Source organism: Phoca vitulina, unplaced genomic scaffold, assembly GCF_004348235.1.
Source record: "Phoca vitulina isolate PV1807 unplaced genomic scaffold, GSC_HSeal_1.0 scaffold30, whole genome shotgun sequence".
In the NCBI taxonomy this organism is placed as follows: domain Eukaryota; kingdom Metazoa; phylum Chordata; class Mammalia; order Carnivora; family Phocidae; genus Phoca; species Phoca vitulina.
In genome coordinates, this window is record NW_022589733.1 from 3387870 (window position 1) to 3412272 (window position 24403).

At 53.8% G+C, this 24403-nt stretch overlaps 1 protein-coding gene across 1 annotated transcript in view; it reads right to left on the minus strand.

The window, feature by feature from the left end:
* ZNF423 (zinc finger protein 423) overlaps positions 1–24403 on the minus strand; it is a 263374-nt gene that overhangs the window by 211588 nt on the left and 27383 nt on the right. Inside the window, exon 2 of the mRNA XM_032424418.1 lies at positions 3437–3637. Coding sequence (XP_032280309.1) covers positions 3437–3533 — 97 coding nt within the window. The 5' untranslated portion in view covers positions 3534–3637. The remainder of the gene's footprint in view (positions 1–3436; positions 3638–24403) is intronic.

The window sequence follows — 24403 nt, forward strand, 5'->3', positions numbered from 1 at the left end:
GTGGGCCGGGTCTGGAGGGGAACAAGGAGGAATCAGCTCCTGGGGATTTGAGTATCCACAGAGCGGACAGCTCTTGGCTTATCTCATGTCGGGTCCTAAGGATGCAACATTTGATGCCTTGTGGGTTTAAGGCTGGTTTCTCCTCAGACACGAATGAGAGACAGTGATAATGAGAAAGACGGAGAGAGAAAGAGGGCTGGGTTCTGAAGTCCACGCTTCAACAGCCTCTTCTGGCCCCAGCCGAACCCCTCCCACGAAGGGACAATGGAGAGGGGGCCTTCTCAAGCTCCAGAATCTCTGCAGGTGAGGGTTCCTCAGGGCAGAGTTCAGGGGCCTGTCCTCCCTCTGCATGTCCCCAATGCCATCCTGGCAGGAAGTCCCCCCGCTTCCGTGGGGAGCTTCCCACCACCTCGGAAAATCTCCAAACCTCAGCGACTCTCCCAGATTCTGATGGAATGAGGCACTGCCCCACCCCCATCCCAACGGCCACAGAAAGACACAGAAAGAGCCAAGAGGTCACCCTCTTAAAGCAGTTTTCTGAAAGAACCACATTCAAGATGGCGCCCCACAAACACACCCCACCTCCCCGGGACACACCTGCTTGGTGAGGGGTGTGCAGTCTCCACATTCCAGCAGTGACTGCCCCCAGCAGGGGATGAGTGGGGACGAGTGTTGTTCACACCCAAGGCCTAATTCCGATGCCAGGAGGAGTGGACAGCGGGATTGACAGGTGGTGCTGCCCTTGGGCCCCAAATTCTCAAAAGCAGAGAGGGCCCCCTGCCTTCCCTCCAAAAAAGACTTGTTTCTTCCCTCAGAAACATCTGCTGAGCACCCAGAGCCCGCCCAGCCTCAGCAGAGCGTGGCCCTCTCTGAAATGGTCTTTGTCGGGCTATTGAGGGTCCACCTTTCCCTCCGGGGTGACAGAGTGGCCACACTGCCCACCTGCTTCGTCCCTAGTCCAGCGGCTGGATGGCCAATGGTGAGCATCCAGCAGCCCCCTGAGCCTGGCCTGGGAGGACCTGCTATTGCATTTTGGTGCCAGTTCCAAGTTTTTAAAGCAGAAGCCAATTTTCACACATCTTGTGCTAAAGCCCAATATATAAAAGACTTTTTAATGTGGACAGCTCTGACTGGAGTGGGTATCAGAGCCCCCTCAGTCAGACAGGCCCCAATGCTCACCCCAATAGTTCCAGAAACATCTCTGGGGACACAGTAGGAAACCACTGCAGATCAGAGAGTGTGCAGGAGGCCGAGGTAGGGACCTGCTTTGAATAATATGCACACAATTCCCAGTGGTTTATCCTGTCATTGGGTAATCCTCAGAACCTAAGACCTGGGGGAACATCGCTCCTGACATTTTACTTCCATGTCAGGGAGACTCTCCAGACTGGGTCACACCTTTACTGGGCGGTAATGAATTTCTCAGGGATGCTATTAGGCAAGGTCGTTTCCCATACTCCTTTAAGGAATTTCTGACTCCCTTCCGATGCTCCAGGGCTTGGGGATTCCTGGCTCCCACGTCCCCATGGAGGTCGTTAGTGGGGTCCTGCTAGGAAGCAGGCAGGAGTGTCGGTGGCTGAAGGCCCTGCAGACAGAGTTACCATGATGTCAGCCAGGCTGCAGCTCTGGAGAGAAGAGAAAGCCACTGGGAAAAGACGCCTGCCCAGGACCGAAGGCACAATTTAGCTACTATTTCCAGCAAACCACCCCGATATTTGGCCTCAAAGCCTCACACTGGTCCTTCGCCACCTGGAAACACCACCATTCTCGAAAGTGTGGAGAGAGACAAGAGAATCTCCTTGGTTCTGAAGAACTGAGTGGTGCTGGGCATGGGGCCTCACTCCAAGAGCCACAGAGACCCAACGCAGCATCACTTCACAGGAGTCCTGAGGGGGCCTGGGCTGATGCTAGGCGAGCCCCACGGGTTCTTTTACACTCCGAAAATAAAGAGAATCACTTTTAATTAGAAGATCAATTCATTGATTGTTTTCCAAGTCAGAGACAATATTTCATTCCCGTATCGTTAAGATTCCACCTCAGTTCTGGGCTAAATCAAGGAATAAACAGGCCATCTACTATTTTCTCGAGCAGAATGAGAGTATACAGCCCAGGTCCTGGAGAGGTCCTGGCTCGGCCACCAAATCCCTAGGTGCCCTTGGTCAATCACCACCCCCTCTCATGCCTCAATATTTCCCCTCGGGAAATGAGGGGCCTGAAAAGCCAACCCCATATGTCCCTCCAATTCTGATCCTAAGCTTGGCCATCACCTCTGCCTGTGGTTGAAATTGCACAAATTCCAAATGACTGGGATTTGGTTTCCTGAGCCCCCCAAAAGTCCAAAACTGTGAGAATCCTCTCAGGTCCACTGTTTTTGGTTACGTGTTTCCTCCAGAGGTTGAGAACAGGGGACTTGGTCTAACCAGGGCTGTGCAGGTACAGCCGTCACTAGAGGGAAAATCATAGTTCCCCAAACACTTGGCTTGCAAACTTCTAAGAAGGCATGACAAGTAGAAGTTAGAGTTTTGAATCCCAACCTGCTTCCTACCAGCAAAGGTCCCCCCCAAAACAGGAGACAGGTCCTTTGGAATACCGGTCTAAGATTTTAGTTCCTCTCCCCGCAAACCGGCATCTGCAGCCTTGCATCAACGGCCACCGTGGAGAGAGATGTCGGACCACAGATGCTCTGGACTCCCCGCTCGGGGCCTGAAACTGTGTCGGCCCCTTGCCCCTGTAAGCACGGCTGCCACACTCCCAGGCAATACACAGGCCCCCATTCTCCCACTCCATCCACCCCATAGGACCCAGACACACAGACATACATGATTCATGACGTCTTAAATCGCTCCTGTAAAACCGTGGCCTTGGCCCCCTTCTCTGAGGCTGCCAGGACACAGGAAACAGGGCCATAGTCAGGTTTGGCAGAACAGCTCCCAGCCAGCCCTCTCCTGCTCAGAGAAGCAGGAGGCTGAGCACAGAGGTGGAACCAGGTCCCTTTCTGCATGGGCTCTTGTTGGCCTTTGAAATTCCCCCCATCCCATCGAAGCCCAGCCTCCGAGCTCACTCCTTCACGCGGCTTTCCACACTTAAGCTACTTAACTTTGCACTAACGACCTCTTAATTGCTGGGTTTCCAAAAGGCCTTGCAGAGATCCAGGGTGCAGACCCTCCCGGCTTGGGCCCACATTCTAGAGATGGCGGTTTTGGGGGAGGCAGCAACGGGGTGCTTCCCCCAAATCCCTGCCTGCCAGAAAGCTGTTGCTTTTATTTTTAATTTTATTTAAAAGGCGGATACAGGGGACCCAAGACACCACAATAAAATGACATTAACTGTAAAATTACATTATTAATTCTTTAATCTCACTTGAGGCTTCAAGCTGTTGCTATGTCCAATTATCCGTATAACCACCTGTCAGAATCCCGGCGCTATTTAGCATTACCTCCAGGACAGCGGTGGGCCCGGTGGTCCGTCAGGTCTGCCAGACACTCGAAGTCCTGCTGACAGTGATCGCAGGTGTAAATTGACTCATCCTCCATGTCTTCATCGTCCTCATTTCTCTCCTCTTGACTTGTCACGCTGTTCCTGTCTTCCAGCGCACGGCTGGTTTTCCGATCACACTCCGGCTCTCCTTCCAGGCCTCCTGCCAACAGGAAGAATACAATCCATGTCAGCTGACGGGGTCTTGGGAAAGGGTTTTAAAAGAATCGCCCAGCATTTATTAAGATACATTTAATTACTCTACCTCCCAGGGTCCATTATTCTTGACACCTCTCAGTATATTAATATATGGGGGTTTTTTTGTAGCGTGTGGTGCCATAATTCTCAACTAGGTTCTTTAATTCTTGGTGCAAATCTTCTAGGGGGATTTCCTGTCATCTTCCCCCTACGCATGGATGCTGGGGGTCGTGACCCATCACGGAGGTGAAAATGCCTTTGCATTTTGTCTCCTGAAAACCCAATTCTCTTACACATTTCTCCAGAGCCTCCATCAGCTGCTCCTGATGCACCTAAACGTTTCATTCCCCCCCGCCCACAAAGCCTTGCAATTTAACAGCAAGGGAGATCTCTTAGCCAAGTTCACCGTCCACACGGCATGCCTCCCAATGTGGCGATGTTGGCTCAGTTCTTGGCAAAGACGTCCTGATCCTGGAATCAAGGAAGCACGTGTGTTTGTAAGACCACGGATAGTCAAATCACAAGGTAAACTGCATCTGAGCCCTCACTCATGCCCTGGGATCAACCTAGAAGGTGAGAACCAGTTTGGGAATCATTCAACCAATTTCTGTAAAATAAATTACCTCTTCTGTGCTTAGCACTATGCAGACAAGTGGCTAAACTGTACAGAAAAGTGAATTAAGGATCATGATAATGATGCCTTGCGTTTCATGTAGTGTTCCACATGCTTTTTCAAAGCCCCAATTATATATGCATAGCCCCATTGCCCAGGCTTACACATTCTAGAGCTAAGAGAGAGCTCACACCATCATGCGGTCCTGCCCCTGCCCACAGAGAGGGGCAGCCTTGTTATTCCCACTTCATAGGTGAGGCACCCGACACCCAGGTAAGGGGACACGATATCCTCAGCACCCGACAGACGTTTAACTCGACATCCTGACTCCTGTCTACTGCACTTCCCCGCACGGCTGGGGGAAATGGAGCACAGCCTCAATCTGAGAGATTAATAGGACACATCAAGAACTTGTAAATCAAAGTGCAAAAAAAGCATGGTAAATATAACACAGAGAATATATCAGTAATCCCAATAAATGTCAGTGGATTAAATTTCCTCATTAAAGTACAGAGACTCAAACTGGAAAATCCAAGAGCGTGTTACGTCTTCCACGGTCTGTCCTGGGAAACAATCTACCCATCCAGAAATTAGCACTGATGTGAACTAAGGAGAAAAATCTCTATTACGTGGAAGGACGCTGATGCAAACATACACACACAGGTGTGTGCGCCAACACGTGTGCACAGATGCGTGTCACATATAACCCTGCAGTTACAGCAAAAGCCTTCAGCACACAACCTTTAAACCCCCGAGGACCAGTCACCAAAGCAAGAAAGAGAAACGAGGCAAAGAATGCATTCGATTCGAGGTGGAAGCCACAGTGCTATAAATATTTCAATTTAGAAACTGATAATGTTATACGGGCTCTATTTCTCCCACCTGCACAAAACACGCACTTCCAAGCACCCGACATCAAGAACCTGCGAACACAAATCAGCTCATCGGAGAGCCAGCTGCCGCCTTCCGTGGTGGGGAACGTGGCATGACACGCCGCTTGCTTGCAACTGCTCGGAGGCAGTAAAAATCAATGCTTCCATTTGTGGCCCATCAAAACATCTCTCTTCTTACCAATTAAGGGATGTACAATTTTTAGGTTCTTTTATTATCAGAACACGCCAACTCCCGGCAATACAGAAATCCCATTAAAAGCCAGGCAGCATATTTATCTCAGGAAATCTGATCGGCTGCTGCTGTGGCGACAAGAAATAGAAAGCAAAGAAATGAGAAATATCATTTGGAGCCTTCAATATTATAAATCATCACACAGCCACGGTTACGCAGTCAAGCGCCCGTCTCTGAAATTCCTAGTTTACAGTCTCTTTCCTTAATAAAAAAAAAAGAAAATGTTCTGGGTGTGAGGGAGGGAAAGAACCATCGTTCCAGCTTTATCTACTAGACGAACTCTCCAGATAATAAGTTACATTCAGCACCACACTTGTGCTACTTTACTTAACACACAATTTAATAGACATATTTAAATTATCCCCTTGTTACTTTTTTTTTTTTTTTTGCCATATTTACTTGGCAGCACTTTCCATAATAGCTCATCTAATCCACAACTGGAACCACAAACATTACAATGCATTTGATCTCTTTAAATCTGGTACATCCTGTTGACTCAGGAGTAGATAAATCAGGATGTCAACTCTTGGGTTTTTATAAGGCAAAAACCCATAAAGTCATCCAAGAGTATAAATCTGTTTTAAGGAACTGTCACCTCCCCTGCCACTGTCTACTAATGGGAAGGCAAGGTGGCTGCGCACAAAGGGGCAGGGGAGGGGAGGCGGGCAAAGGTGGGGGACCCCCATCCTCTGAGGTCCCAGGGGGTCACACGACCAGCCAGCCTGCCCTCGGGAAGCCAGAGAGAAAAAAGACAAGCAGCCCGAGAGAAAAGACCAGCGGCCTGAAGAAGTTGGAGATCAGGACCCCCCTGAAGACCCAGTATTCAGTATCCTGCATCAGCAAAATCAGGACCTCAAAACAGGAAGCCCTCCATCCGGCTCCAGCTTTACTCCCTGCAACGCGCTTTCATTGCCCGCAGGCTCTGAACCTCACACAAGGGGAAAAGGGTAAATGGTGCTCTTTTTCCATTTGCAGATGAGGAAACAGAGGCTCTAGGGGGTCATCCAAAGCTGACGTTAAGCAGCACGCCCTTCCCCCAGGCCTGGGGCCTCTTGGAGCCCTAAGCTCTCAAAGGCCCGGGAGGGGAAAGCCCTGAGGGTGATGTCTCCCCTGGAGCACCCTTGGGGTCTCCTCATTCTCAGGCCCTCCTACAGCAGCTACTCAGGAAGCCTGGGGGATTGAGTGAATGGACCTTCCCCCCTTCCATTGATCCAGCTCTCACTAGTCAGGGGTGGCCCTGCCCATCCCAGGTCCTGCCTTCATCCAGCCCTGCGAGTCCTTGCCTGAGTGAGCACAGAGAAGGCAAGAGCTCAGAGGCTGCCACCAGCCCTGAGTCCCCATCCCAAGTGCTGCTTCAAGTTTCTGACACTGTGATCTCTGGGCCTGAACAAGGGGTGACCCACTGGTCTCTCCAACCATCCTGCCCGCCCGGAGGAAGGAAAGTCAGCAAGCTGAGGAGCTCATTCTTCTCCATGCAGGCCTCTGGAGCTCGGAAGGACTTCCCGAAAACAGGCCCTGGAGCCTTTCCCTCCCTCGGCTCTACCCCAGTCCTCCCAGGGCTGCCTGGGAAGGCCGGAGCTGAGCGGTGGTGAATAGGGACCTCTCCCTAAGGTCACTGAGCCCATGGACAAAGCTCCCCACCTCCCCAGCCTCACGCTCCCCACTGGACAACTCACAGCCTTGTTGTTCTCCGACGTGCACACCTCTGCGCACGCCGACGTGCACTTGGGCACTCCTTTGGCCAGGAGCTCGCCAAGAGCAGCTCGCCTTTCTGGAGCACCTGCTGCCTGCCGGGAACCTTCTGTGAGGACACTGGTGCAAAGCAAGGCACAGTTGTGTCTGAAGCAAAACCACCCTGCTACACGGCCTCGCCACAGTGGAGACTTGATGAAAAACTGTTGAGGGATCTGTAAACCCTTCACAGTCACGTGTAGGATCCTTGTCCCGGCCCCGAAGGTCCAGTAAGGGCTCTGCCGACCTCACTGACTTATCACTTGCCCCGCAGCCACACAGACCTTCTTCCAGTCCCTTCGATTGCAAGTTTGTCCCACCAAGGGCTTCACACTCTTGTTCGCCCGGGACTCTTCCCCCAGCTAACGGGGCTCCCTACAGGCCTGAGCGCCAATGTCACGTGGATGCCCAGCACTCCTACCCCATAGTGCCTTTCCCTTTGCTGCCAGTGCCTTTGGCATAGTGTTCACTCACGCTCTGGTAGGTTAACTTTCTTCCTCCCCACCTCCCTGTGGCACCCTGCATTTTCCAAAGACAGCAGCAGCAACACCTCCCATCCCACACGCTCTTCGGTAGTGAGACCCGCACTCGCCCATCAGGAAGAGGGATCCAATTCCCCTGCACAATTGCCCTCTGGCCCGGCTGGCCGCAGTGACTCCCTTGACATTAGAATATAACGGAAGCAATGTTCTGGGATTTCTGAGGCTAGGTTGAAAGGATTGCAGCTTCCACGGGGTCTCCTGGTCTCTTGGGACACTACCTAGTAGTACCCTGCTGCCATACCATGAGAAGCCCAAGCCACATGGAGACAGTGCAGTTGCTCCAGTGGACAGCACCAGCAGAGCCCCCAGCCGTACCAACCGCCAGCCGTGAGAGTGCGCCATCTTGGACATCCAACCCAGACGAGCCTTCAGATGACAGCAGATTCAACTCACTCGGCAACTACATGAAAAATGCCAAGTGGGACCCCAACCAAGTCCACTCAGCCCACAGAGCTATGTGAAATAATAATCACTGCTTTAGGCCATTGAGTTTTGGGGTGGTTTTTTATAGAGCAATAGACAGCGGGGATGCTCCCCTATGAGACCACGAGCTCCATGAGGGCAGGAGCTCTGCTTGTGCTCAGTACCGTCTCCCCAGCCCCTGGTACAGACAGAACACACGGCGGGGGGCTCAGTCAATGCTCAACTGAATGAAAAGATTGGTTTCAAAGAAACATGTCTCCGAATATCAGTACAAGCGATGATAAGTATTATTAGGTTGAACCACATGAAGTTGCCATCTTCGTGGGTCAAAGAAGTCGAATATTGGCCACCCCAAATGGTTCAGCCTAATGTAAGATGGGGCCACTCTGTCCCGCCAGCTTCTTTCTCAAAGCAGGAGGAAGAGGATACACCTGGACTGGTGGACCCCACGGCACCACCTACATACATCCCACAGTCCCTGAGCCCAAGATACGGGTTTGCGGAACTTTCTACGAGCAAAGAGAGGAATAACACAACCCTCTTGATTCACCGCTTTTCATTAGAAAGCCATGCATTGCCCCACCCCAGGCCTAAGCAGCCTCACGGAACCACTGCCCACGAGCAAGGGCTTTCATTCAAGATGATAATCTGAGCAGGCCAGTGGGACCCTACAGAAAGGGTGCGCAGCAAGAGACACTGAGCGAGAAAAGTGGGCCCCCGTCCTCTTGAGGGAAGAGGCAGTAGAAACCGAGTCAGGGATAGAAGGAGGTGGCTCGGCCTCCCCCCTCCCGACCCCCACACCCTGGGTGGTGCTGATCACGGGAGGAGCAGTTTCCGGCACTGTCCTACACTCGCGTCCCGTGTCCTCATCACAGCCACCCTATGCAAAAGGTAGGGTCGGCGTCCCCACTCTGCAGATGGGGAGGCCAAGACTCAGGACCACACACAAGTCACACACACTGGGAAGGGCAGGGGTTGGCCTCCTGACGACAGATCTCGACTCCTAACCACTGCCTGGGAGGGCCAAAAAGGGGACATCTGTGAAAGGGCCGAGCAAGGGACAGTTGGCTGAGCCTGGTGCCAGGAGAAAGGGAAAGGAGATCAGCCCCAGAGGGGTGGGGGCAGGCTGCCCGCAGGCCACCAGGTCTGGGAACTGAACATTTCCTACCTTCTCAGCGAGGCTTCTGGAGCTCATGAGTCAGGGCTGGTGGGGACTCACCACTCCCAAGGGCCGGAGGAGGGAGGCTCAGTCTGCGAACCCCGGTGAGGGTCTCCTCCCTCTGGCCCCAGTCCCCAGCCAGCGCGAGAGCCAGCAGGGACCTCAGTGAGAAGGCTGCCCCTTCTCTTCCTGGGAGGGACCATGGGGGTCCCTCCCCTTACCAGCGGGGAGCCCCGGGCACCCTGAGAACCAAGCAGGGACCACCGGGGGTCCCACCTCTGGGGCCCCAGGGCTGAGTACCTGCCCAGTGGAGGCCAGAAGCCGGGAGAAGGCCCATAAGCCCAGGATAGAGAGAACAAGGGCAGAGCTCGAGAGGCGTGAGATATACCAGAGCCAATAATCACACACGGTCATTCACTCTTTCCTTCATTCATCCCGCAAACATGTGCGGAGTATCTGCTGAGTGCCAGGCCTAACACGCACACCTTTGCTACCACATACAGGGCAGGGTGCTCCCCAGCCTTATTCATTTCAGGTGCCTCAAAGCCCACACAAAGCCTGGCCCAGAAGGGCGCTCAACAAATACGGGCTTGGTGAATGAGCGAATATATGAATCCATGAATGCCGAAAGGGAGGTACAGGTGGGAAGGGCCGGCGGCCTGGGCCTGCGTCAGTCAGGGGCCCAGCTCCCAGTCTTCGCTGCAGTACCCCCACCACGCCCCATGGGTGACCCTGAGCAAGTCCCTTCTCTGCCTGACACTGACTTCGTATCGTCAGTAAAGAGCCTGCTGGTGAGAGACACGACAGGTGGAGGTGAGGCTCACCCGAACGGATGGCCGTGGATGCAAGGACTCCGTGCGAGGCTGGGAGCCCTGTGGGGTCTAGAGGAGCCCAGAGGAGGCTGGGGCGGGGCAGGCGGGAAGAGGCAAAGGTGCAGGGCAAGGGTGCAGGGCAGCGGGGAGCAGAGAGCAATGCAGAAGCCGGGAACGGTGCCCAGGGATGGTGGGGAGGCCCCCGGAGGACCAGAGAGCCCCCACCGCTGCCCCCCGCCACTTCTCATCTCCTCTCCCAAGCAGACTCCGACGGGTGGCGGCACCACCACCCCCCCACCCCAGCACAAATCAGAACCGCTGGACAGTGAATTCGAGGTGCGTCCAGGGCTCGGCCGGGGAGCCCCGCTGTACAGGAAGTGCGGGGCAGGGCCGTGCAGGGGTCCAGCGGGGCTGACGGGGCCAGCTGCTGCAGGAAAGGCTCTCATCGAGCGAGCACACACACCAGCGGCAGGCAGCCGGAGTCATGCTGCAGGGACTGTCGGGACGACGGACAAAGAACGGAAAAGAATCACAGACTGCAGAGCCAACCCGTCTGGGTTCAAATCCACATGCCACCACCTCACGGCTGGGGGACCTTGGACAAGTCCCTTACCCTCTCGGAGAACAATCTGAACAAGTTCAATCATTGTAATGAGGTAATATTATACAGAGCCTGATCCCTGGCCCGCAATAAAACTTGAGAAAAGCGTAGCCACGATCACGGTCTTACTGGTGCTATTATCACTCCAACCAGTACCTGCGGCATCATGACTTACACAGGAGCTGGGGACACAAGGGGAGGTCTAGCGGAGCCTCATCGGCTCCTAAGGATGGAAAATGTCAGGGCACAGGGCCACCCGAAGGCACAAAAATGTCCATACAGACAAGAAAATCCCCTGGAGCAGGAGAGGACAGTCCTGGGCTCAAGCCCAGGCTCCCCTCTTCCACGTCCTATGACCTTGAGCAAGTGACAAGCCCACCTCCCCCCCGGAAACAGCGTGACCTCTGCCGGGGGTCTGTCCCAGCCAACCCCCGGGGCCAACAGTGTAGACATGTTCCCTTTACAATCCGCAAGCCCGTTTTCCTGCGCACTCCCCTGTATGTAGTTGGGCGGCTCCCCATAGAATTCCTAGTCTAGGAAGGTGTCTACCATTTCCAAAGCGTTTTTCCTAAAGCAACATTTTTCTTTAATAGAGAACGCATACTCCATCCTAACAGCCTGCCTATTTCCTAAAAAAAAAAAAAGGGGGGGGTGGTTTCTAGCAGCGTGTTCCCCAGGGCCAGAGTGGGAGAAAGCACTTCCAGAACCTGGGCACTGGGTCGAACCCCGGGCTTAACCTGAGCTCGCTGTCCGGGCTCTGCCTGTGGAGAAGCACTTTCTCATGCACTCCTGGGCTGGTGGGATGGAGGCCGGGAGGGGCTGGGCCAGGGCTGGGCCAGGAGCCTGCCAACCCCAATTAGACACTCTGCTTGTGCATCCATGGCTGGCCCCAAATTCCACGAGGCAGCCACTATTTATCTTCAGATTTAAAATATCTGCAGTGCGGGCGGCAGGGTAACATTTAACACTCAGCCTAAAGGGTCCCCTTGGCAGCAGAGCTGTAGGCAAATATTTTAACACATAATTTGCTGTCCAAGTTCTGCTTCTTAAATAAGGAAGCAACTTCCGGATGGCTGTCTGGGGGGGGGGAGCCGGGGGGGGGGGGGAGCGGGGGGAGGTTTCTGTTGGTCCCCTGTCAGTGCTGACGGCTCCGTGAATGGAATTTCAAAGCCACGGTCAGTCAGACGCTGAATCTGACTTGGTTGCACCACACAAGCCTTGCTGGGATGCCCCACCTTGGCTGACGATGCAGGACCTGGTACCGGGCCTCCCTCTCCACAGGCCCATGGCTGACCACAGAAAGGACTAGAATCTTCCAGAGGGTATCTCTTTAGTTGCCAGGAATTCTAGAACCTGAGCCCAAAATGATTAGCAGCGTAGAGGATGGTAATCACTTCCCTCAGCCCAGACCTTTTAATTCATTTGCATCCCTTACCCAGTGATCCGTGGCCCCACGAGGGAGATGGTACCAATACACCCATTTTACAGAAGGCAAAACTGAGGTTCAAATGGGTGAACGAGGCCCTCTTCCCCCATCACTCAGCCCACGAATGGACCAAAGCTCACAACGCCAGTGCCCTCTACTGTTCTACAAATGAGTAGATCAGATGGGGGAGGCTGGGGCAGACAGACACCCACCCAAGGGGGTGGCCCCTGCTCAAATGCTCTATGTACACGGTCACCATATGGAAAAGTGATGCCCGGTGCAGATACATCAGCTGACTTTTGCTGTTGTTTTTTTAAAGAAAGAAATCCATATTTTTATGTGACATCCCTGGATTTTTAAATGTTGACTTCAAGTTTCAGGAAGCAAGACGTGGACAAAACAATAGGCCTTGGAGGGCTGGATGCAGCCTAGGGGAGCCCTTGCAATGAAGCATGCCCAGCAGGAGCCGCAGGTGCCCTAAGCCCAGGGTGCCCTGCTCCCTCCCCACCAGACAGGAAGCTTGTTAGCTGGGCGGGAATGGAAGCGTCCCTTCTTTGGAGACTTAGAATCTGCGTTCAAGTCCACAACCATGTGACCTGGGTGGCTTACACTTCCGGGCCTCGCTCTCCTCACCTGAAAAATGAGGATGGTATCACCTCCTCCTGCTCAGGTCACCCCAGGTCTCTGCCACCTGGGGCCCTGGTGGGCAACAAGCTCCCAAGAGCTGGAACACATCAAGTCAGTCAACAAACATTTACTGAGCACCTACTGCGTGTCGGCCCTTATTCTCGGTGCTGTATGTGCATCAAAGACCAAAAGCACAGCTGTTGAAGCGGGTCAGCCTGACATTCCATCAACAGCACCTTGCCCTTTGGGGTCCATACCTGCAGGACGAATGCATGACGACCCTCCCAGTGGGTGTTCAAGTGCTGAGCCCAACCCCAAAGGCAGAGAGAGGTGGCGGCTGCCCCCCAGACCCAGCTCCCAGCTTCAATGGGCAAGGGAAGGAGGAGAAAGAAAAGGTGGTAGGTGAGGAGGGAACGAGAGAGGGACGAAGCAGGAAGGGGGAAAAAAGCAATCACAGGCACCCCCACCAAAAGGGGGGGGGAATTATATTTTTCCAGCAAGTCGTTAACAGTGTCGCTCCTCCAAGCCTCACCATCTTAATAAAACTGATCTCGCCGCATGCAATAATGAAGAGCGGTTGGACAAAGCCACCCTGGAACCACGAAAATTGTGCGCCGTGACCTCCTGAGGCTGTGACCACTCTGCCCTCTCCTTGCTGTCATGTTTGGTCTCCGACGGCTGCTGGGAAGGAGGAGATGGAGGAGCGGGGCCGGAGGTAGGCAGGGGAGGGAGGGCGGCGGGGCAGCGTGGGGAGCTCGATAAATCCAGCTAATTTGTGGCCAGCGCCGTGGCCTGGCGCTCCTAATTGCTCCCGGTCCTGGAGCAAGACTCAAGGCAAGGACGCTGGGGCACAAATCACCCCCTGGCGGCCAGGACAGAAAGAGGAGCCCCTTGTGGGGAAGAGAAGGGGGCAGGGAAGGGCTGTGTACCCCAAAGACTGCACCAGTGGCCAGGCTGAGCGAGTGGCTCAGGGTCAAAGGCAAACACAGGCAGACGGAGCCCGGAGCCCGGAGCCCTGGGGCCACAGCGAGGTCACTGGCGGATCCCAGCACGTCGCAGCCTCCCTGGACCTCAGCCGCCCCCATCAAATGAAGGCATGGACCGTGGAGCAGCAATTTTTAAAACAGTGCACCTTAGTGACTCATCCCTATGCGGGGGGCCGGCCCGAGGGCAGAACTCTGATGCATCAAAGGAAGCCCACTCTGTCGGCTTTAGACTCTGGGACCCCACGGCGCGGTGCTTTCTAGGAGTTCCACTGCAAAAGCAGAACATGTGCAAAAGCTCCCCCAGCCAACTCCCCCCACACCGTCCTCATCCCAGCTCAGTGAACCTTCACCCCTCCAGGGCCGGCCACCCTGAGCTCGGAACGCTCCCTGCTCTGGTCACAACAGCCATGGCCCTTTCTTTGCAGGACATCTGACCGTCTCCTGTGTCGATGAGCAGACCCCAGGCGGGCAGGGTCAACAAGAGTTGACCTTGTTGGCCCCCTCATCTTGTTCCCTCTCCCCCTACCCAGCACCCAGCATAGGACCGGGCACATAGCAGGTGCTCAATAAATATTTGTGGAGTGAACCTGTGAACAAAACCACCTGGAAGGGCTCTGTGGATCCAGCCACAGGTCTAGGCATCTCTGGGGAGGGTTGCAAACGGGCACAAGTCCAGGAACAGGCCCCTGGTCCTGCCGGCCGCCCCAAGATTCGGAGACGGCAAGGATTCCCTGCACAAATTCTGGGGCCCAGGCTCCCGGGCTGCTGTTGTAATCCCGAGGCTGCCGCCCGCCCCTCCCCGGTGACCCGCCAACCCCAGTCTCCCATCCGGGCCCGGGAGGCCCGGAGCCACAGTGGAAATGCTGTGTAAAGCTTTTAAAAATTAACAAGTTTCTGGGCATGGAGACAGCCTGGTGTGCAGCGGCATCCCAGGGAATACTGAAGTAGCGCCTGGAGAACGGGGAGCGTGTCTGATGGAGTGGTTCTCACCATGTTGTTGCTACTGAGGGAGAAGCCAAATGGTGGCACGCTCAGCTTGCAAGCAGCCGGTCCCCACTGAACCCCCCCAGCCAGGCCCCCCACTCCTCCAAAGGCCCATGCGAGCAGCGGGCGTCACCAGGAAACCACGGGGGTCCCTCCCCGCTTAACCTCATCCACTCACTAAGCCCTGCCAGCTCTCCACGGATTTCCCGCCGGCCCACAAAAGGGTGTCAAGTCCCACAAATGGGCTGTAAGACATTCCAGAAGTTTCCAAAAAACCTAGATGCTAAGACAGCTGAGAGAACAAAGCCAACGGCCCACACAACACGTTTGAGGGGACACCCCTCGGGCAGGGCGCCCCCCCTTCCCAGGAGATGGATTTAAATGGGCAGCGCGCTGGGCCCACACCCGCCAAGGAGAGCAGAGCCTGCTTTCGGAGAAACATTCCCACACAATGAGGAACGGAGAGACCTGGAGAGAATTAACCACAGATCAAAGGTCAAGTGGGCAGCGCAAAGGAAACTTCCAGACCCACCCCAGGGGCCTGGCTGCCTCCTCCGCAATGGCCAATATCCGCGTGATCTATATGCACGCACACACCCTCACCCCATCACCACCGCCCGCTCATCCTCCAACCGTCACTTAACTCGGATTTCAAACTGCTTGCGATGTTCTTTAGTCAACATGAAGCAGAAACCTTTTATTAAATGCTGCTAATTTTTTATTGATCACACTGTGAATCATTTCATTTTCCATTACCGCAAATGTCTCCTATCAGGGCTCCACGATTACGCTTCTTTATTCCGTCTCAAGCAACTTGTCACTTTTAATCAGTTTTCAGTTTCAGTATCGCTCAAAAATTAGAAAGCGGGCTCTCCGTATCATTACTGCTTTTGTTTAAAAAAAAAAAAAAAGTTTCCATACAGGAAAGGTTATTATACTTGGAATAAATATACATGAATCAAATTCAAATGAAATTCCTCCCTGACTCTAACCAATTTTAGCATTAGCTTTTATAATTTTTTTAGGTTTATTTTCACAGGAAGACTGTTCATAATTATTGCTCGTGCTCTCCCAAAACACTTATGTTACTAAAGTGTGAAATGTCTTCTAACACAAAGACAGATCTCTGGGAAGTAATTACAGAAATGCATTCAGGGGCAATAATTCTATATTAGCTGTCAGCAGCAGACATCCTCTGAAAGGCACTTGTTATGAAGGAATTATTTGTGTTACCATTGAAGGCATGGCAGGCAGGCCCAAACTGAAAGACTGCGTCCGACCAGAAACACGGGCTTCCTCATCAAGGGTCAAATTAAGTTTAAATCATTACCTTGAAGCCAGGCAAACGCGTACCTGACTGTCTATTGTGGAGACGTTTTTGAGACGCACTCAAGCACAACGTGGTCTTCCCGTTCCCAGCGTGGTGCAATTACCCTGAGTCTCAAAAGGATTCTGCCAGGAGCTTGTCACAATAGGGAGAGAGGAGGTGGCAGGGTGTCTATTAAATGCTAACTCATGTCACCAAACAGAATTTTCAATAATTATAAATTGCCGAGATGCCTCGCAGCTGACCCCCTCGCGTTAAGAAGATCCCAGAATATTATCAGGAAAGCGCAAGAATTTGCATCAAAGGCAGGAAAGGACTCTCTGTGGGGAGCCCAAGGGGATGCAGTCGAGGGGACAGGGAGCAGTGGACTATCTCCTTGCCCCGTGGGGAGTACAGGTGGGGTCTGGGGAGCCAGACCGGCGCCATTAGGGGCAGAGAAACCAGCCTACGATGAGGACAGGTGGAAGCTACATTGGCGGAACTGAGGAGATGGCCTGCATTGTTCTCTGACTTTTGTCCCTAAATCTATGCGTGACCTTGGGCCAGTCCAGTCCTCTCCCATCTCTGAGCCTGAGCTTCCCCAACTGTAAGAACATCCTGCATCGACCCTGTTTCAAGGATATTAGATGAACAACAAGGAACAAAGAAGGTGCACGTTAGCCCCTCCTGCTCCTGGCCTGGTCCTCCCACCTGTAAAATGGCAGGATTGATTCTAGGAGCCATTCAAGGAGCCGCCTGACCCCTGAGAGCCGGGAGAAAGCTTCAGGAGAAGAGCAGAGTATCTTCCCGGGTCCAACGGGTCCCACAGACACCTCCGGGGATCTACCCCCAGGAGCCTCAGTTTCCCGCCTCTAAAAAGCACACACAGATCACTGCCCTGGGTGGGACTCATAAATCAAAGAGGAGACAGAGACCGAGGGCTCTTTCATCTGCTCACTCACTGTTGTTTCCAAAGAGACTGGCACTTTCTGAGACAACTCAGGGCAAAAGGCAGGACAGCCACTTCCTCTAACAGCATGGGGCCGGGCTACCCTGAGCAGCGGCAGTGGTTAGACCCCGAGCCTGGCCACCCACCCTGACCTGCCCTGGGGCCAGCCTTCCCATTCTGCCTTGGAGGCTCACTGGGGGCTGGATGCACCCCCAAGCTCCAGGGTCAGGCCCAGACCCGGCCAATCGGGGACAGACACATGACCCAAGCAGGGCTACTGAGACAACACAACGCCACGGCATTTTCTGGAACCACAGGGAAAGGGGTCACCTAACATGACAACGGGGAGAGCAGAGCTGATGGATGGATGGGAAGAGGGACAAAAGGTGTGTGAGTCATGCCCTTGAACCCAGTCATTCCGCATCAAGATTTAAATGCTAGAAGTTCCTGTACCTGAGTTCACGGTGAGGCTATACACCTCAGAATGGTGGACAATAGCCACAGAAGGAGACAGCATCTACATTCCCATGCAGAAGACGGATGATACATCAAGGGTAGAACGTTCACAGAGTGGACCCCATGCCGCGATTAAACATGTATCGGCAAGGATTCATCTTCCAAACAAGACTTCGAGAGAGAGAGAAAGCGAGTTTCTAAAGATCAACTATGGTAAATAAATAAATAAATAAATAAATAACACAAGCTATGGTAATATGGTAAAATATGACAACATTTACAGAAAGTTTAAAAACACGCACCAATAGCATTTATATACCAATGAGACGTATTCCAAGAAGAAAGCCATACAGGGAAATGGTAAACACCGAGCCCCTGACAGAGGGCGAAAAGCGCAGTTGGGAGCTCCACGGGTGACCCACGGTGTCCTGTCCCTCAAGCCGAAGGGTACACCCTGGGTGGTCGTTACTCTCTTCTACTTATCTGAAATACTGTATAATAATTAAAAAAAAAAAACTATTGCTGAACAGTTGTTCAGATGGTGAACGAATTGGGGAATTTTTCTTTTTTTTTTTTTTTAGACTTTATTTATTTGACAGAGAGAGAGACAGCGAGAGAGGGAACACAAGCAGGGGGAGTGGGAGAGAGAGAAGCAGGCTTCCCGCCGAGCAGGGAGCCTGATGTGGGGCTCGATCCCAGGACCCCGGGATCATGACCCGAGCCGAAGGCAGACGCTTAACGACCGAGCCACCCAGGCGCCCCCGAATTGGGGAATTTTTGATAGAGAAGGCTGGCAAAGGCGTCAACGCCATCCACAGTTTTGCAGACTGTAACAGCCACGGGATTGTTCCCGGATCTCGTGGCAGGCTAGTGGCGGTGCCGCAGCTCGTCCTCAGGCGTGCGGGTCCTGCCTCAGCCGTCTGCTCCTTCCCTGCACCCTGTGTGAGGCGGGTGGAGGAGGGAATTTCCAGCTTGAGGAAATAAATGGCACATAAGGACTTGGTTCTCCTGGAGCGTAGAATCCCAGCTCCTGGCATACAGTAGGTGCACAATAACTATTCGCCACGTGAATGAATGAATGAACGAATGAATGAATGAGCGAACAAACACAGGGCTGAATGAAAGTTGTGCCCCTTAAAGCAGACCCTCTTGGGCGCCTGGGTGGCTCAGTTGGTTAAGCGACTGCCTTCGGCTCAGGTCATGATCCTGGAGTCCCTGGATCGAGTCCCGCATCGGGCTCCCTGCTCGGCAGGGACCTGCTTCTCCCTCTGACCCTCCCCCTTCTCATGTGCTCTCTCTCTCTCATTCTCTCTGTCTCAAATAAATAAATAAAATCTTTAAAAAAAAAAAAAAAAAAAAAAAGCAGACCCTCTTGGACAAGACCCCTTTGCTGGACAAACACCAAGTTAGTCATTTTTAAGCAAATGCAGATTTTTCCAGGTTCGTGTCAAAAAAAAAAAAAAAAAAAACAATGCTCCAACTCTGACTTCTCACCAATTTTCTGACCCTCCTATGGGTAGGCTGAGATTGTGAGTCACGGCTGAGTCTGGAAAAGCACCTTTGGGGAGATGAGAATGGAAAACAGTCTAATTTAAGGAGGAGCCAGGTACTGCCTAAAATGCATCCCTGGCCCCCTTCCATGAGCACACATCACATGGAAAAAATTACTTGAACTCTCTCTATAGGAGAGCGTCTGATGGCTGGGCCGACCAAAAGGAGCGGGTTGCTAAGAAATCACACCAAGCAACATCAGATGATGACTTGCTACGGTCAAGATACAGTCAAGGTCAGAGTTCAAAACCGTGGCTGGAAATCTTTCCAGCAAATCCCCTTTTCTGTGCAGGGAGAAGAGAAAACAAAGCCATCTTGTCGGGCACCCACTGTGACCTCTGCCCTAGGAGGTAGGGACTATTTCAGCCTCAGTTACAGATGGGAAAACTGAGACCCAGAGAGGAGAAGGTCGCACAGCTAGTGGGTAGCAGAGCAGGGACTCCAATTTCCAAGAGATGGGAGCTCCATCCGAGCATGAACAGGCTTCCCCGGGATACCGGCTTCTGAGATCCTCTCGGTTCACCCCTCTAGTGCAGAACGGGGTGAACAGTGAAGTCTATGCCACGGCTTGACCACAGCCTGCGGGGACGATGCTGAGTTTCCATAGGGTCCAGGTGCTGCCATCCCAGCTCCAGTGCATTAAACTAAGAGATGAGGCAGGTGGACTGTCACCTCCTTCTTAAGCCAAGGCACTCCCCAGAAGGGCGACCAGGAGCACGAAGACCCACCAAAGACACGGACGCCAGGGAGTAGGACCCCACAGAGACCTCAGCTAAGCTGGGCACAGGGACCCCAACGTGGAGGCAGGAAAGTCCAGGGCAGCCCAGAAATGCCCAAGCTGGGGCTCTGCCCGGTCATCCCACAGGAATCCCCATTTCCCGACCCCAGGGCTGATGCCAGGAGGGTGCCAGCCCAGCCAGGGCTCCCACCGGGCTTCTTCCCCAGAACCGCCTCTGTATTTCTGAGTCTGTCTCCCTCCTTCCCACAAAAAGGAAGCTTTGCTCTTATTTCTGATTACAAAGACAACAGCAACGGACGTGGAAGATGCAATGTCAGACAGACAAGCATAAAGAAAACAGTCGCAATCACCTGCGATCTCACCACCTAGAGGCCCGCGCGGCGAGCGCTCTGATGAACAAGGCGAGCCATTTGCAGACACGCGCAGCAGTCATCTCATAAGACCGGGGTCCCGAGCCGCACGCCGCCGTGTGACCTTCTTACACGCTGTCGCACTGAACCCTGCGCCACGGCCAGCTCAAAAGGACAGCTTTTAGAGTCTGCCTTGAAAGCTTCATCTAGAAGGAACCACGAAGGTTCCCGGCTCCTCGCGAAATACGAACAAGTCCCAGTAAATGAACTGGCCGGGGGCGGGTGGGGGGGAGCACATTTTTCCTAGAAAAGACTTCCTTGCTCTGCAAATCTGCAAATGGGTTCACCCCGCAGGTTTGCGTTAGGAGATCCTACGAGTGTGCACGGGTTTCTGGAGGTGCAGGTCAAAGGGCCACCTGGGTTGGCATCACCTGGAGGGAGGGCCTGTTAAAATGCAGATGACACACCAGCAGCCCCTCTCTGAATACGGGGCTTGGAAATCGGTATTTTAAACCGCCTCAGTATGTCCGTTGCTAAGTATTGTCCAAGTGTATTTAAAATGGAGCGGAAATAATAGTGATTCTCCAGTAGAATTTCTCAATCACCACACTGGCCCAGAAGGCTGACTCCCCACGACAAGAACTTGCTCTGTGCCTCAGCACGGAGTCGGGTCTGCGGGACAGCATGGTCCCAGGGCTTGGCCTTCCTCTCTTCAAAACCTTCCAGGTCCGGACTTCCCACTGCACCTGTGCAGGGGACAAGGGCCAGGCGGTGGGCAGTGTGGGCAGCCAAGCTTGAAGGGAAGGCTGCCCTGAGCCCATGACCCCGTCTGGCTGTCACTCACACGTGTGCACGCACACGCACACGCATGCACAATCTACTGTTCTGGGGGAGTCCAGCCGGGGCCTCTTCCTGACACCCACTGATCCCAGGGAAAGACTAGCAAATGCCTACTCTGGGAATTCTCAGTTGGCAGCTTGCTCTCTGCCTTCCCTCCTCCACCAACCAGCAAAGGAGGGTTCCCCTCTCCTAGGCATGAAGCCGGGATGGTTCCTGGCTTTTGTCACTCACAGCTAAGCACTGGGCCCAAGTCACTCCCACCCTCCAGGGGCCAAGCCAGGAGGGTTTCCGGGAAGCCCCTCATTGTCCTGTCCTTGGGGGAGCTCAGGTGGGGGACGTGAGCTGGATGTTTCTGGGAAGCGAGCTCCTCGGGGAGTCGCCTTCCCCTCTCTCTGCCAGCTGTGGGCTCTGAATCACAGAAGAACAGCGCCGGCCCCCGCGGCCACAGGAAGAAGGCCGTGGGCCCCGGGGCCAGCCTCCTGCTTGCTCTGGCAGAGACACATAGGAGCATTTAAGATACATCCATTTATACACAAAACATTTCCCAAGACTTATAATGTGCCAATGACGTATCACTGTCCTCAAACACAGCAGGGAAGGTGGAAGACATACCCTCCATTGGGAGAAAGACGGCAGATACATAGAGACACAATCCTTTCCGCACGCGATGAGCACTCTGAAGGAAATGAAGAAGTGGGACGGGACGGGGAGAGGCCAGCTCTAGCGGGGTGAAGGGCCTTGCCGAGGGGGTCGGGGGCTGAGCTGCCAGGGATGAGAAGGAACCAGCCCATCAACACACAGAGAAGAGCATTCTGAGCCAAAGGAGCATGGAGCCCAAAGGGGTCGGAGGTGATAGAGAATCGGGTCCATTCCAAGAACCAAAAGGAGGCCGGTGTATCAACAGTGTAGACTCGGGAGAGCAACCCCAGGCCCGGGGAAGGCCCAGGACACGCCCTCAAGTCCTGGATCAGACCGTGACTGGGAAAGAGCCCGGAAGCAGTGCTAAGATCTCGATTCGGGGCAAATGTGAAACATCCAGACTGAAGACAGATGGAAGATGAATGTGTACAAATGAAAGATCGAGAACCTCCATACTAGAATTCAATGTGATCCTATCTCGGTTGGCAAACATTTCACAGGCTGTGAGGTCAGACGTCATTTTGAACCCCGCCGTTACCACGGCCAGCTGAGCTTTCTGGTTTATCAAAGACGGGATTACACTGAAAACCATGCTGGTATTCCAGGGGTCGGGAGAAAAACTACCAGCACCACATGCGCACGGCCTCTGCTTACCAAGATAATGATGGGATAGACCTGGGGGCGGGGGTTGCCTATCCAGGCAGGCCCTGGAGTCACGATCTCGGCAGTCTTAAACCACTGACTTTAGCCTTGGAAAGATCAAAGTGCCACCCAAGAGGGACACCCAAGAGGTTTCTGCAGCCCCCGGGGGCAAGGATCTTAGCCAAGACGCCACAACAAGGAGGTAATAAATTCAGACCAGCAGGCTCCTCTCAGACTCCTAGTCCTGCCCAGCCAAGCTCTCAGAGGTCGAGCGCCTGAAGAAGAACGCTGGGCCGAGGGGCCACACCCGTGTGACAATGTCATCCACCCTGCCCCCACGATGCATCAGCCTGGGAATCCAAGAACTTGGACCGCGTGGCAATGACGTAGCCCAGGAAGGCATCTGAAACAGGCGGTCTGCTGCATCCTCCAGCTTCCACGGACCCCAGGCCCAGCAGGGGGGACCCCGTCAGTGGCCGTTCCCCACCCCACCCGGCCGGGATCAGGCCCAGGGGGTGAATTCAGCAGCTCCGTGTGACGGACTGCAATGTTCTCTTTTGCCCGCACAGGCCGCTCTGGACTTCTAGCCCCAGCACCAGCTGTTTGACTGATTCAGGGGCCCAGGGGTTCCCACCTCGGACAACAGCAGCATCATCAGAGAATTCTAGTCCTGGATCTCTCTCTGAGCATCCCGCCTTTTGAAAAGAAGGGAGCAGGGGGTGCACCTGGGTGGCTCAGTCGTTAGGCGTCTGCCTTCGGCTCAGGTCATGGTCCCAGGGTCCTGGGATCGAGCCCCGCATTGGGCTCCCCGCTCTGCGGGAAGCCTGCTTCTCCCTCTCCCACTCCCCCTGCTTGTGTTCCCTCTCTGGCTGTCTTTCTCTCTGTCAAATAAATAAAATCTTTCAAAAAAAAAAAAAAAAAGAAAAGAAGGGAGCAGGGAGGAAGGCAGGAAAACGGTCTACAGACCCTGAGGCTCTGAGTGAGCAGGCTTGTCCTGGAGAATGACAGGCACAGAACCAGAGCCTGGGGGGTTGACCAGGTGGAGAACCGGCGTCAACCGATCTTGAGGCCAGAGCACATGGGTTTGGCCGTAGACGAGCCGGAGAGGGAGCCCTGTGTCAGAGCTCACCAGCTGTGCGACCGCAGCTGCGTAACCTCTCCGAACCTCAGTTTCTTCCTCTGTAAAATGGGAGGACAACAGTGTGGGAGGTGTGCTGAGGATGATACAAGAGAGCCATGGGACTCGTCTGCTTGGCAGTTCGTAACTGTGGGACTACTGTGTGCCACGCCGGGCAGTGTCCTTGGGCTGGGGCACAGCAGTCCACAGCACCGACAAAATCCACTAGGGAACAAGGGAGAAACATCTCAGGTGGTGATAAATTCAGAGTGAAGAACTGAAACAGGGTCGATGGGGTAGGAAGTGATGACAGGCAAAGAGGCAACTTTACCACGGGCATGACAAAGGCCTCTCTGGGGACTGGTGTTTGAGTAAATGCCTACATGGCACAAAGAAGCCAGGCATGGAAAGGTGGAGGGAGGAGGCTGCAGCAAGTGCCAAGGTCCTGGGGCTAGCAAGCTGGGAGGCTCAAGGAACAGAAAGGTCAGCATGAGCGGGTGAGGGCCAGGTCCGGTAGGGTTTATAAAGACAGAGCCAGAAGTTTGGGTTTAGTACCTCCTCCCTGTCCAGACAGGACAGCAACACTGCACACCCTACCCCATCACCCTAACTACTTGTAGTTTCCAGAAGCACTCACAGCCTCATGCATTTGTTTATTGTCTCCTGACACCCAATCCAACGTAAGCTCCAGGAGGGCAGGAATCTCCACCCTGGGTCATTGAGCAATCCTTACTCCTGGCCTAGCGGAGGGTCACAACAATGTCAGCTTAATAAGTAATTACTGGCACTCAGTACGTGCTCAATAAATATGATGCTTCAGGCTACCACTAGGACCCTGGCTGCTCTGCGAGGAAATGAGCCTCTCATCTCTGGAGGCATTCAAGCAGAGCCTGGAAGAACACATGTTGGGGACCCTTGGCACCAGGAGGCGCTTGGATGGTCGGGGCTCCAGGTTCCCTCCCCTTCCAAGAGCTGCCAGATCTACCCTCTGCCCAGTGCCGGGGAGCAACCAGCTCCTGCCACCGTGAGGAGACAGCTGGGGACAGACATCATCTGAGTGGCTAGGACGCACGTGACAGAGCTCGGGCAGCGCCTTGATTTCTGGATCACTCA